General features: G+C 43.9%; 1 protein-coding gene across 6 annotated transcripts; it reads left to right on the forward strand.

Moving 5' to 3' along the window:
- The first annotated feature begins 321 nt into the window (after positions 1 to 321).
- Positions 322 to 13,591, forward strand: FIGLA (folliculogenesis specific bHLH transcription factor). 6 transcript variants are annotated; one of them, XM_083179788.1, is made up of 7 exons: positions 322 to 415; positions 582 to 654; positions 4,135 to 4,365; positions 6,329 to 6,481; positions 10,899 to 11,129; positions 12,024 to 12,047; positions 13,496 to 13,580. In XM_083179788.1, the coding sequence occupies exons 2-6, from the start codon at positions 598 to 600 to the stop codon at positions 12,045 to 12,047; spliced, it is 696 nt and encodes a 231-aa protein (XP_083035914.1). In that variant the 5' UTR covers positions 322 to 415; positions 582 to 597; the 3' UTR covers positions 13,496 to 13,580. The 6 variants fall into 6 exon arrangements, with proteins under 6 accessions (XP_083035914.1, XP_083035917.1, XP_083035915.1 ...); XM_083179791.1 differs by having other exon boundaries at positions 4,147 to 4,365; XM_083179789.1 differs by lacking the exon at positions 322 to 415 and adding an exon at positions 454 to 472.
- The last annotated feature ends 1,704 nt before the right edge of the window (positions 13,592 to 15,295 follow it).

The following is a 15,295-nucleotide window of genomic DNA, read 5'->3' on the forward strand; positions in this document are numbered from 1 at the left end:
GTAAAATATAGCAATTTATATTTGATTCAGCTATTAACTTAGGTCCATAAAATATAAAAATGGGAGAAAATACACATTTTGCATAAAACATATTAAGTACCGTAGTCTAAAAAATACAGAAAAATGGAAAAAGGGGTATATTTACTAAGCAGTGGATTTCACATCCTCACTTCCTATTGTTTAAACATTACAGGCAAAAATAGCTGGTATAGAAAGTCCATTGCTTAGTAAATACAGCCCATATCACAGTCGACCCCACCCAAAATCCCAGTCTTTCAGGTCTTCCTAATCACACCCCCTCCTAAACGAGGTGTCTATATCAGTAGCCCTGATTAATGCACCTGTGCTCATTTGTGCAGCCTGAAAATCTGGGACTAACAAGAAAAACTCGAGCTCATTAGGAAGGAGACAGGAGGTTTGTGTCTGGTGACTAATTATCATCTTCTTCCAGGCTGATCTAAACATACAAAGTGTACGTGTATTTATTCCCATCAGCTGTATTCCTGACTTTATAATGGCTGTGGCACTACAACGTGTTCCCACAAGTGTAACGTGTGTATCACTATGTCTCCCGCTAACAGCGACGCCTGCAGGACGATGGAGGGAGAGGACGGAGGGAGAGGCGAAGATGCGGCTGGATGTTCGGCCAAGGAGGTACTGTGTATGCCAGGCTGTTGTCTGAGGGAGATTTTGCATATACCGTATGCTAAATATTGCATTCTCCACTAAGTTGTTAGCACCGGTGCAATGATGTGATATTTCTGTACAATGCAATGAATCCATGTACATAAAATGCTCTTGGGGTTTCCGGATTCTCTCTTTAGTTGTTTGCATTAACTAACAATCTAATCTATTGAGTATATCCTGAAGTGGATGTCGGATCCACTGGTTCTAAACTGGAGGGCACTTGGTTCTAGAGCCTGTGTGGTTGGACCTTATACGTAACTTCCTCATACTTTGTTTATTATTAATAATCAAATTCCTAGAGCCATTAATAAGTTTCTGAAAACATTAAGAGGGATAATTTAACTGCTTTTCAAAACCCCTTGATTTCTGCCTCCAATATGTGAACGGGCAATAATGGTAAGTGCAGAATCAGGCCTGTTAACCCTTTGAGTGTCAAGGGAATTTGTCAAAAATAGGTGTGAATATTGCAAAGCAATATTTTTATTCATTATAATGACGTGTGTGTATGCGTATGTCCCTCTCCCTTGATTGGCCTTTTCAGTGGATATTTTGTGCATCTCACAGATGTTGGCACTGAAAGGGTTAAATATTATAGCCGTTTTTACATTTGGAAATTTTTTTTTTATTTTTTATTATTATTTTTTTTTTATGCGTTGCTTGGTAAATCTATCCCACTAGTTGCCAGCCTGCCAAAATAATGTCACCGTAGTGAAAGTGCTAGCAGCAGTGGGCGCCTGTAGCCGTGCTTAATTGTGCGCCATTTACTAGGCGCCATTGAATTCCACCATAGACGTGTGGAGTAACGTGGGCCTCTTATTATATAGATCATAGGTTCTCAAAGTCAGTCCTCAGGACCCCACACAGTGCATGTTTTGCAGGTCTCCTCACAAAATCATGTGAAATAAATTAGCTCCACCTGCGGATCTTTTAAAATGTGTCAATCAGTAATGAGTGCACCTGTTTGGTTGACCTTAAAAATGATAAACTGTGTGGGGTCCTTAGGACCGAGTTTGAGAACCACGGATATAGTATATTCTTAGACACATGCACAGTTTCGTATCTCAGGTTCGATCCTTACTGCTAAATACATAAGGGGCATACACACGGAACGATTTGGGAAACAAGCCATTATTGTTAACCATATTCATATTCAGAACTCCTGGACAAACGATTTGGTGTCACAAAGAACAATTACACGTGAATGCTCGAACTTTAACGATGGTGGAGGGGAGTGGGAGCCAGTCAATCCGGTTTTACCAAATCGTTCATCATGCATACACCTCAAAGTATTTGAACACATTGTACAAGATTTGAGCTATGATTTTTCTGCATGCATGACATCTCATAGACCTCTATTAACGAGTACATACATAACGATTTGAACAATTGGTTGTTCGATTGTCAATGTCCACATTTGTCAAATCTGTTTGTGTATGCACCTATAGAGCTGAATATCTAACAATAATGTCTGTTTAGTTACCTAGAGGTGCGTCCAAGTCATTGCAGCACCCCAGGCGGAGGGGCACCCGCCACTCACCCGCTTGGGGGGGGGGGGTGATGTCGCTCCATGGGGGGGGGTTTGGGCTGCTCACCCACACACACGCTCCACGGGTCGCTGCTCCACAGGGGTCTGGGGGGCTTTTGATCAGCCCCACCACTCACACGCTCTATGGCGGGGGGAAGGTGTGGGCGCTGCTGTAGCTCACCTGGCTCCGGGGTGGGGGCGGGGGGGGGGCGGGGGCCGGCCCTGGGTGCGTGGAACAGGAAGACCATCTAAAGTCCCCTGCACCTATACACTAAGCTAAGGTATAGCATGCAGCCTTGCATGAGATACCTCAGCTACTGCCAGACAGGGCACTGTCTGCTCCCCGGGCAGCAGGATCGCATGCGATACATCATACGTGCTCCTTTTGCATACAATGTATTATTGGTGTCCTTTTGATTGACTCTGTAAGCTGCAAAGGTCGCAGCTTACAGAGACCCTGTGATGCTGCCCCACGAATACCTTCCCCCTGCCGAGAATGCAAGGGGATGTGTTCAGAAGACCCATCCCCTCATATGTGCCCGCAATCACTTGATGGTCACCGACCAGCAAATTATTTCTCAAATATCTTCGCAAATATAAGCTAGTGGAGACTGACTGACTTATTTGTGGCCGCAGGGACAAAGACCTCGTGACGTTATGTGACTTCAGATGCCTGCCCCCAGCAGACATTGGCCTTCCCGCGTACCCATGGGAACACTCAATATTTTCATGGGGATGGCCATGAAACTCTGGGTGTACCCATAGCCCAGCACCACCATTGCCCTCGACACCCCCTTCCTCCCTGCTGTGAACTGCTCGGCAAGTTGAGTCGGGTTTGCACATGCACAGAAATGTGCGTGCGCAGGGGCTAAATTCGTTTCACTAAGTGTGAACCAGAACTGGCCCCTATATGTGATGCCATTGACTGGCACAGGATCTGATAAATCCTTGTGGCCGCCATGGCACAGATCTGATGCGCATGGGACCGCGCTTCGTAAAACGACCGGTGGTAAAATACATACGATATAGCACTTTTCACATGATTTATCAGCCCGAGCTAGAGAGGAGGAGGACAGGAGAAGACTGCACATGGGCTGCTTTTTTTTTTTTCAACCTCTATGTATTCCTCATTATTTTACCTATGTATACATCTGGGGTAGCCAGCTTCAGTCCTCAAGAGCTACCAACAGTCAATGTTTTCCAGATCTCCTCACAGAGGGCCTTATTTTGGTTAATTCTTTCTGACAAAATCCTTCTTAGATGGACAAAACCATGTGCACTGCAGGGGGGGGGGGCAGATGTAACATGTGCAGAGAGAATTAGATTTGGGTGAGTAATTTTGTTTCTGTGCAGGGAAAATACTGACTGCTTTATTTTAACACTGCAATATAGATCTCACTTTGAACTAAAAACCCACCCAAATCTAATTCTCTCTGCACATGTTACATCTGCCCCACCTGCAGTGCACATGGTTTTGCCCATCTAAGAAGGATTTTGTCAGAAAGAATAAACCAAAATAAGGCCCAGAATCACTAGTAAAGTAATAGGCTCCACCTCTGGATCTTTTAAAATGTGTTAGTGAGTAATGAGTGCACCTTTGCAGCAGATAGGCTAGGTTGTCTGGAAAATGTAAACTGTTGGTAGATCTCCGACTGGAGTTGGCTACCACTGGTATACATCATGAAAAAGAATGGGACATGGGAAGGTATTTGACTATATGTACTTTTTCTATTCCTTATTGCATTAGTTCAGTGTGCCATCTGCGGCCCAGCAAGTTGATGCCAGTTTAGCCTATTTTGACTTCTGCCTTAACATGCCATAATGAGGCAAGACTTGGCACACTAGTGTGTGTGTGTGTGTGTGTGTGTGTGTGTGTGTGCTGTTTCTGTAGCCCTTCTTCTATGTGGACAATTTTTTTTCAGGAGACTCCGCAAGAGACTCAGACCCAAATGAAACGGGAACTTCCGCAGCTAAATGTTACACCCAATGCTGAACTACTGGGTGATGTTCTGAAGGAGCATTTTACCAGTCTGCCTCTTATGGCCTCCATCACGAAGATGAAGAGAATCCCATCTGGGCACTACCTATGTCTGGAGAACTTTGAGGAGGTTCTAGAGCGGAGGCAGATGGCCAACGCCAAGGAGAGAGAGCGGGTGAGAATGTGTCTAGGGCATAATACTGCCTAGATCATATAGATATACAATACCACAAGTGTTTCTGAATTGTCCCAAAGCGCTTTGTCCAAGATGAATTTTCTCTTATTTCATTTAGGATACATTTGACCCAAAACAGAGAGAGAAAAGAAAATCGTGTAATACTATTAAAATTAGTTTCTAAAAATACACCAAGGTTTAGGAAGTTTGTCAACCCGTACCAGAATAATTTGTCTACTAATTTTGTAGACTTAGCGTTTGATTATGTGGGGACTGAATTTCACCCAGATAGGTCTCCTCGGTACTTGTTTCCTAGCATGGCCACAATCTTTGGGATCGTGTACCTTTAAGTTAAGGTACACGATCCCCGCGATGGACCCGATTTCCTTTGAAATCAGGTCCATTTTGCCGGCAAAGGAAAAATCGGGGGCATCGCGTCGGTCGGGACCATTAACATTGGTCCCGATGCGATGCCCCCGATTTTGCCATAGGCTTCAATGTTAAAATATTTTTTTAACATTGAAATCGGGAGCGTCGGTCTTGTGCCATTATAATGGCACAAGATGAGATGGACTTGATTAAGTCCATCTCACATAGGAAAAAATGTGAAATGGGCCAATATGACCCATTTCACGTTTTATATGGCCCCGTCGTCACCCCACGATAGACGCCAACCCGAAGCGTGGCGAGCCCACGAGGGGCGGCGGTGCGCATCCTCCGACCTTTTCATTCCCCTACTATCCACGTCCGCGTGGAGTTGAGAATATATAGTGTGGAGAGCGCGAAGCGTGGCGAGCGGACGCGTATACCTGTGAAGTTATACGCGTCCCCTCGCGGGGCTCGCTACGCTTCGTGCTCGCTGCGCTCGCCACACTATATATTCTCAACTCCGCGCCGACGTGGATAGTAGGGGAATGAAAAGGTCGGAGGACGCGCACCGCCGCCCTTCGCGGGCTTGCTGCGCTCGCCACGCTTCGGGTTGGCGTCTATCGTGGGTTGGGGTTTACGTTGTAAAATTTGGGGGTCTAGGGAATATTTTACATTGAATACAATGTAAAATCGGGTCCCAGGGACCCGATTCACATTTGATTCAATTAAAAAATCGGGTCGATCGACCAAATCGCATGCGATCGACGCAATTTTTCCGACACGACCACCCCGATGTAAATCGGTGTGGCCGTGCTAGGAAACAAGTACCGTCTCCTCTCCTCCCTTTTTTCCTTATCCTCGGAATGTGGTGGTAGACGCTCAGAGGGATATAAAAAGATAAATTCTTTGGTGCAATAACGTTTTAATATAACAAAAAAGGTGCAGTAAAACATGAACAGAGGCAGGATCACAGGACTCTCTCCCTATATTATTGTCCACAAGAAAATTTGTAGACAACAAAGGCATGGATGGTATACTCAACAGGCGTCCCTGGATGCCGAATGCTGGGGTCCGATGTCCTGATAACCTCCTCTGTGTCCACAAGCCGCCGACCGGTTTCGATACAAACGTATCTTTCTCAAGGCATGTGGAACCGGTATGCTAGCTCCGGTATTTATCACCCTTCCGGGGATTTTCAAAACAAGGCCTAATTCCAGACATAGATTTCTCTAATATCTAAACCCCTTACACATTAATTAATGTCCGCCTCCTATCTTATCGCTTAGAAATGGTGCTGTCACTGAGTGATATATCAGCGCTCTCGATTTTAAAGTGCGATAGTGCCATCAAGATGTGTAAACAGGGGACAATAAATATAAATATAAAAATATACGTATATAGATATACAGATGGAGCCATCTGTAGCTCCTAGACAGGGACGCACGATTGTCTGACACGCTTGCGAGTCCATTGCCATGAAAGGAGCATGCGAGTGTATCACACGCTCCGCGGCTCGCAGAGAGACACATGAATGAGCGCGTTTCCATCTGTACTTGGTAGTGGTGCTAAGCTTTTGCTGCTTATCTATTTACAGATCCGAAATATCAACAGTGGGTTTTCCAAGCTGAAAACCATTGTGCCTCTGGTTCCCAAGGATAGAAAACCAAGTAAAGTAGACACATTGAAAGCAGCCACAGAATATATTCAACTCCTTCATGACCTCCTGGAGGAAACTGGAGGTTATGAGGTATGTATTAGAATAGACACTGTTTTTGTTTGGCCAAATTTTTTAAAAATGGGAAAATGCAATGTGGATTTGACTTGGTGTATATATATATATATATATATATATATATATATATATATATATATATTTCTACTTATTTTTCACCTAAAACGTGAGTGCTGGTTTTTCTTTCCTTTTCAAGGATTAAGTGCTGAGAGATATTATATATATATATATATATATATATATATATATATATATATATATATATATATATATATATATATATATATATATATATATATATATATATATATATATATTAGGTTTGCATCCCCTGCTCTTAAAGCGAGGGGCTAGTGTCGCCATTATTTATCAGTCAGAAAGATGCCTCGCATCCCTGCTTATTGTTACAGAATTCTCCTACAACAATTGTGGACTTAGGGGTCTGAGCTTGTTTATGCCCAAAATGTAAAAGGTCAAAGCATTTGCATCTGTGTCTAAAGCTGGGTACACACTAATAGATATATCTGCAGATCAATCTATCTGCAGATATATCCACAGACGGTTTGGGCAGCATATTCACCATACACACTGCCTGATCTGTTGGGACTGGCCTCGCAAATGGCGGCTCCCGGCGAGGCTGTATGGTCTGTCAGTGGATCGCCCCTACACACTGCACGATGCTCCGATATATCTTTGCATGTGGTGCACAGCCGACGTGATATATCTGTATTGTACGCTGTTCAGATATATTGCTTGTACACACCTTACGCGTTATGTCGTACTTGCATACATTGCTGTTCTTTAGGTGTCTTTGTCAATCCCCATTATCACACTTCTACACCAGTGCTTTAGCACCTGAGAATCGCTCACACCGCTATTTCTGTGCCCACCAATTGCCAATACTCTGTACCACCATAAATTAATTGGTGACAAATACGTATATAGATTTACGCTATGCCAACATACAGTAGTAAATGCTGTGTGACAAACAGGGCACACTGAACGGTGTGACCTTGTCGCATAGTGGCAATGTTATGTGGTCATTAGGCAGACAGTGTCCAGGTCAACAGGTTGACCACTATTGCTCGACACATGAAAAAGGTCGACATCCATAAGGTCTACATGAGTTTGACTTGTAGAGGGAGACTATTCTAGTGGCTGAAGCATGGCAATTACACTAATTCCGGCGTTCATGTCGACATAAACACCCAAAATATTGAAACTCCTGTTGACCTTTTTCCATGTCGAGCTTTACCTTGAGTTGACCTTTTGACCATGTTGAACTTTTCATGTGTCAACCTTCTGCCTGTCGACCAATAGTGGTTGACCTGTTGACCAGACGATCTGCACCCAGTGGCAATCTGTAGTTTTTATGACTGACTTTGGACAGGACTTGGCCAAGTAGAAAAGCTCTTGGATTGTAATACTGTATACTTTTGGTTGTTATACATAAAATATGCATATATATCTATCTCCTCAAAATCCATTTTCAAAATTTAAAAAAGACTTTCGGTTAAGTCTACCAGAGGAATAACTAGATTTAGAACAGGACAGTGACAGTTATACATATTTTCTGGGCTGGTTTTCCATCCCAAACTGACCCTGCCAAGTTCAAATTTAAGAGCTGTAGCTATATCTGAAAAACAAACAATTGTAGGCTGGCGCCCCAAATTAGAGTCCCAATAAAGTGGAATTAATAGTCTCAATAGTAAATGGCAATCAAGAAGTCTGTATATATGTTTATTTATTCCATAAAAATCGATAAAACTTTCACACAATGGAGGTCTTCTATGGTTTTGTCGACATGTATGTGCTAACATCAATGCAGTGAAGAGCCCATTTGTCTACATGGAGACTTCATCAGGGGTCTTAATACAAATTAACAGGGACATAAAAAATTAAATTGTGCTCTATATTGAAGTCCTATATGATCATGTTTATAAAAAAAATTTATATCCATGTTTTCCTATTCAAAAACTCCTATGTGCGCTTAGTCTGCAGCTGCATCTCATAGATGTTGTGTTCAGCCTCCAGGCTAAATACATAAATGACAAGGAATTTATATGATCTCCAACTTCTTCTCCGAGCCTGATGTCACGGTTGTCTAAAAAGGAAACTTCAAACAGTTTTTCTCCAGGTGTTGTAGTTAAACCGGTACCAAGGAACAGACCAGTGGCATAACTATATATTTTGCGCCCCCCCCCCCCCCCCCCCCCCCCCCCCCCCCCCCCCCCCATACTCTTACCTGACGGTCACTGTCCCGTCCAGTCTCCCTCAGTCACCGCTGCGCTGCTGCCCGGCCGCATCTGCGTCACTGTCCCGTCACTCGCTCCGGCGCCGGCTCCTGCTGATAATGAAAAGTGACTCTTAGAAAATGGCTGCCAAAACTGTCTGCAATAGGGGGCAGTTACTCTGCGCCTCCCCGCCATGGCGGGGGCTGCGGAGGCTTAGTTACGCCACTGGAACAGACCACACCACTTTCTGCCTATTTACCAATAGGCACAAAGTGGTACTGGCCATATAAAGAGTACTGACTGCTTTTGATTGTTTGATGGGTACTTGTGGAGTATCACGGCTCCCATCGTATGCCATATGTAGTGGCATACGATGCGATACGATTTTTGAGCATTTTTGCTCAAAAATCGTATGCGATCACATCGGATGCCATACGATGCGATGCAATGGCACCCGATTTTGCACTGAAACGCATTGAAATGTGTATTAAACTTGTGAAATGCCCCCAAATGCCATTTTTCATAGTGCACCACCCCCACTATCAACGTCAACCCGAAGCGCAGCGAGTCCGTGAGGGCGGCGGTACGCGTCCTACGACCTTTTCATACCCCACTATCCACTATCCACGTCGGCGTGGAGTTGAGAATAGAAAGTGTGGCGAGCCCGAATGGCATTTGGGGGCATTTCACAAGTTTAATACACATTTCAATGCATTTCTGATGCATTTCAGTGCAAAATCGGGTGCGATCGCATCGCATGCGATTTGATCGTATGCGATGCGATTTTTAGCATACAATCAGCATACGATGAAGGTCGTGGGAGCCGTGATACTCCACAAGTTATGTTTGATGTATATTTGATTTTAACCATATATTATATGGAATAAATCTTTTGAATTAAGGTAAATGACTATCTGTTTCCTCTTCAATTACATCAACTGGATGAAAAGCCTGGCATTTTTTGCTTTGGGAGATAAACTGACTTTAGACTTGGCAGCACTGTTGAAGATCTTCATTCCCTATTATAGTAGTTCCCAAACTTTTATGAATCATGAGGCACTAGAGCAGTGGTTCCCAACCCTGGTCCTCAAGTACCCCCAACAGTGCATGTTTTCCAGGTCACCCGACAGGTGCACTCATTATTCAGGCACATTTTAAAAGATCCACAGGTGGAGCTAATTACAGCACTTGTGATTCTGTGTGGAGACCTACAAAACCTGCACTGTTGGGGGTACTTGAGGACCAGGGTGAGAACCACTGCACTAGAGCATAAAATTTTCTCCCACATCCAGCAGGGGGGGATTGGGATGTGGTCTGGAGGAGCCGGGACTTTAAGAAAATTTGACCCGCTGGCTACTTCCCCTCCAGACTGTAGTCTTTGAAAAAAGTGTCCGGAGGAGTCGGATCCCCGGCTAGGTCTCCTATTTTATTTACGGATTTGCATGCTTCTGTACATCCACATACTGTATGTTATGATTGGTGGCTAGCAGCACTGGTTTTGCCTATTTCATTGAAAATAATTAATTTTAAAAACTCAAATCTTATTTGCAAAAAAAAAAAAACATTGGTCCTGGATAACCAACCCAAGACACCCCTGCAAGTATACTGAGGTACCCCAGGGTGTCGAGGCACACCATTTGGGAACCACTACACTATCACTTGAGCAAAATGTATATTGATTTTTTTATGGCCACAGAGTGTAAGTGTAACTACAGATATGTGCTGACCACTTCAGCAGTAGGTACTGTACCTTTTGTGGCTCCTATGGGAATGGGCAGACAGGTCAATCCATAGCATAGTGAAGTGGGTGGTATGGAGGATGTTACCCAGCTCGTTAATGTAGTCCTGCCCCTGCTATTCAGTGTTACAATTCATCATTGTATACTTGGCGTTGGGGCCATGATGATGGTGATATTCCACATGCTTAACTTTAAGCTCTCCACTTCACTGAAGAAGGTGGCTGCAGCTGCGAACCTAAGGCTGGCCCACTTTTTCTTGGAGAGCCATCTAGGAGTCTCCCTGGACGTTCTGGGAGAGCAGGAATGTATATAATATGCACTTATGTTCATTTAAAGTTGTGGACTTTTTTCTTTCTGTCCTCCTATAATGTGGCCTGTTCTATTCTCATTTGCCTTCTAAATCAAAGATGTTGTTGTTGGTTGATTTGCATTTTGGAATAATTATTATTTATTTTATAGAAAGTAGATGATCCTGACCAAGGCTCTCCTGATGCTTGCTTTGGGCCAATACCTTTCAGACAAAACTTTATAGACACCTTCTCTAATGAATACCATGTAAAGTGCCTAGGAAATATTCAGAGAGGAATGCCTTTCATGGTAAAGCGTGAAGATCCGATGGGTTTATGGAGAGCAAATGGCATGTTCCCCGGATATCTAGGCTACATGCAAGTTCACAAGGCTGGCAGACTGGTATGTGTGGCTTTTTATTCTATGGTTCCCTATCTAATATCAAACTCTTACCCAGTGGCGGTTTTTACCTATGGGCTGCAGCCAGGAAAAATTCACCACTGTTCTTTGCCTGAGTGAAGCCAGATGCAGTCTGCATCTGGCTTCACTTGTGACTGGCATTGACTTCCTATTGGAAGTCAGACCTGCCAGTCACCCAAGGCAGTCCCATTGGGGGGTGTTTCTTCCCTCCGGGACGCCTCCTATATGGGCTGCTGAGCAGCAGCCCATTAAAACTGGATTCTGCGCATGCGTAGTACAAGGACGATACTGCGTATGCGCCGGACCCCAGCCCATAGAGGCTGGGGGCCAGCGCATGCGCAGTACTGAAGCAGCTACTGTGCATGCGCCACCCAGCAGTGGGGACTGGCAGGGACCAGGAGCATGGCAAGGGGTGGGCAGCATCGCAGCAGCCCCCCCCCCCCCCCCCCTCCTCTGCTGAGGTAGGAGCCACCTCCTGCTCTTAACTCTCACTGCATTGGTTCCCTGGCTGCTAAGGGGGAGGTGTATCAAGCATTGGGTAGTGACAGTGGGGAGGTCTCAGTCACTATCTCTCACTAATGATGCATTAGGCCAGTGGTTCCCAACCCTGGTCCTCAAGTACCCCCAACAGTGCATGTTTTCCAGGTCTCCACACAGAATCACAAGTGATATAATTAGCTCCACCTGTGGATCTTTTAAAATGTGCCTGAATGAGTGCACCTGCCGGGTGACCCTGAAAACGTGCATTGTTGGGGGTACTTGAGGACCAGGGTTGGGAATCACTGCATTAGGCTGTATGTTTTTTTTTTTTTTTTTTTTTTTTTTTTTTCCTCTAGGTAGCACCGTATATAATGTATATTTTGCTTTTTTCCTCACCAGGGATTTCCAAGCACTATTTAGGTGAGTATATGCCTTCACTGGATGCGAAAGACTTGCTTTGCATTAGACCTTGTGTCCTTTAATTAGGGGAGCCAGTGTAGGGCTTATAAGAGAGGGGAGGAAGATTAGTTGAGCAGCAGTATTGAGGACAGATTTGTTTAGAAAGTGGCAACAGTCAGGGAGACTAGATCAGTAAGAGGGGGTCTTGTGGGAACGGTGTTGCTGTTGATAGATAATGAAATGGTAGCATTTAATCCAAAGGTTGTTATATGTTGGCATCTCACTGGCCTGATGACATCAACGGGGAATTGCTGAATGGCTTCACTTTAACACTACACCGATTTTAGAAATTCTTTGGAAGATGCTACTTGGTGTGTGTGTGTGTGTGTGTGTGTGTGTGTGGTGATTTTTTTTTTTTTTTTTTTTTATTCCTCAATCAAACTGTCTGGATCAGAAAATTGTGGATGTTAACAGATCTACTGACTCATCTTGCGGGGGATTGAGACGGTACCATAATGTGCATGGGCACCTTAGACAAAAGTTTCAGAAAGAGCTGGGATATCCACAAGGGAATGGCAGAGAAGTGGCGATTCAAACGAAGAAGCAGAAATTTCAGGAGTAGAGAGAAATGGGAGTTCTCAGCATAGAGCTAATATTGGATGCCAAAAGGAGGATATGTAAACGGAGAACAGGAGAGGTCTAAGAACAGAATATTGAAGAACAGCTAGTGGTTGAGCAAGTGGTGCAGAAGTAGAATCTTAAAAAAAGAACTGATATAATGTGTTTGACTGGGAGAGAGCTGTGTCGCTCAAACTAAGGGAGTGAAGGATTTGCAGGAGGAGAGGGTGGTCCAGTGTCCAAATCGGTTAAGGTGATTGAGCAAAGAGTAGTGGCACTTGGGTTTGGCAGCAAGGAGGCCCTTCCTGGCTTCAGAGAAGGCTGTTTCTGCGGTGTGGAGGGAAAAAGAAAGGTGGCAAGGGTAGTTGTAGCCCATCCGCTCAAGCAGTTTGGAGGTGGAGAATAGAGATGGTGTGGGAATTGGAACATGTGAGAAAGAAGGGAGGGGGGTTGGTTCTTGATTTTCTGAATGCAGGCTTATTACAGCAAATTTGAACATAAACACACTGTTACTGTACAGTCAGAGGCATACCTAGATATTTGTAGGCCCCATTGCAAAAGTTTGTATGGGCCCCCTATTTAGCAACTGATGGTGATAAATGTATGTAAAGCATATTAGTTAAACAGCAAAGATGGGCCCCCTTCAGCTCTGGGCCCCACAGCAGCTGCACCCCTTGCACCTATGGTAGTTACGCCCTTGTGTACAGTATTTTGATATGGCTCTTCTGATTTTCACTGTGCTTAATCCAGTCACCCATTTCACCTCCGCCAACCCCTTTTTGTAACTAAATTGACATTCTGAAACTATTTCTGAAAGGCTTTGTAATTGTAGAATCTTTGTCATGTTCTAGGTTCCAGTGAAGATCAATATGAAATATGAAGATTTAAATTTTTGTTTATAATATATACCGGTATGTTAAATATAAATATTTTAAGTAAAAGTCCTTTCTTTTGACCAGCTGCTTTCTTTTGGTATGTAGAGGATGTGGTCTGTTTCTGTTCTTAGGGAAATTGTGAACAATTGAGAGATTATCCACATAGAAAAATTCTCTATTTTCTTATATGTTCAAAATTCAGATTTAGAACCTCCAAAAGCTGCATAATGGGCCACATAGGGTAACCTCTACTAAAGCTTCTAAACATGAAGAGGTGAGGTTTCTGACAATCCTTTCTCTATTGCATCCTGAATCTGATATGGGTAACCTCTCTCATGACCCAATAGCACAGGACAGGCCAACCTGTGGCTCTCCAGATGTTGTGAAACTACAAACCCCAGCATGCCTTGCCACAGTTTTAACACTCCCTTATAGCAAAACTGTGGCAAGGCATGATGGGATTTGTAGTTTCACAACATCTAGAGAGCCGCAGGTTGGCCAGGCCTGCAATAGCATCTAGAAAATTGCAATGTCGACCCCTTACCCTTTCTTCATCCCACTAGTTCCACAAACTCCATATCGTAAAGGCCTCCATACATTATTCTAACTTCTCTGAAGGGCAAGTCGGACACTATTTCCATTGAACTTCTCGGCAGCTCCCTGGACAGGCCTTTCCGTACGAATTAGCACTTGATGTGCCAATTTTACATGCAATTTATCGCATATAAAAGAGCTGCCGGAGTTCACGGGAAATCGTATGTGATACGTTGCGGGTGCTATAAAAGCACCTATGATGTGTACTGTACCCGATGGCTGCACGTACGCTTTACCATATGTGCCACACGTCTGACCCAATGTGCATAAGACTGCATGTGGTTGCTTCAGATGTGCAACAAATGTAATTTGGCCTGATCTCACGATTTCATGGTTCGATTTGATGGAAATCGTTGATAACGGGCCAAATCGCACTAGTGTATTGGGGCCTTTAGATTACACCCATTCTTCCTTCTCTCACCATACCTAAGCATGTTGTGTGTTCCTCCTTAAAACAAACCTTTTTATAAAAGAAAGCTTAAAACTCTTTCCATGAGAAGGCTAAGCATGGATCTAATTTGGTGGTTCCCACACGTTCCTGAATCACTGCGCCCTATCTCACAGCATCCTGACCCTAGGCCAAAAGTTTATAGGGAAATGCTGTGAAAATGATGAAAGTAAATTGGGCTGAATGGTTACCCTTATAGTGTGTACACACACTGTAAGATTTGGCTTCCGATGTTCCCGATATCGGGAACATTGCAAGCCAAATCGCATGCTTTTTTAGGGCTTGCGAGCCTGATGCGCGCTCCCGTGTGAGCGCATATTGGCAGCCAGATAGAGAGGGCAGGCAAGACGATATAGTGCAGATCTGCACTATATAGTCTAAATTGGGCCCTTCTAGCATGCCGTATCTGCCGTGTGTACACACCATTACTTTGCTTCTGTTTATCCATGTATTTTTATTATGTGCATTGATTATAAATAATACAGGCAATGTAGTGACTGCTATAAAATGCAGGACTATACACTACCGTTCAAAACTTTGGTCACCCAGACAATCTTGTGTTTTTTTATTGTATGATAACTGACTTGTTTATCAAATGGCTTGCAAAAGGAATATAACATAGTCAAAACATTGGTAAGGTTATTGTCCTTCAAACTGTGCTTTCGTTAAAGAATGCTCCTTTTGCAGAAATTACAGCATTGCAACTGTATGAAGGGGTATCAGCGCACGTTACG

This window comes from Crinia signifera, chromosome 4, assembly GCF_055691185.1.
Source record: "Crinia signifera chromosome 4, ASM5569118v1, whole genome shotgun sequence".
In the NCBI taxonomy this organism is placed as follows: Eukaryota; Metazoa; Chordata; class Amphibia; order Anura; family Myobatrachidae; genus Crinia; species Crinia signifera.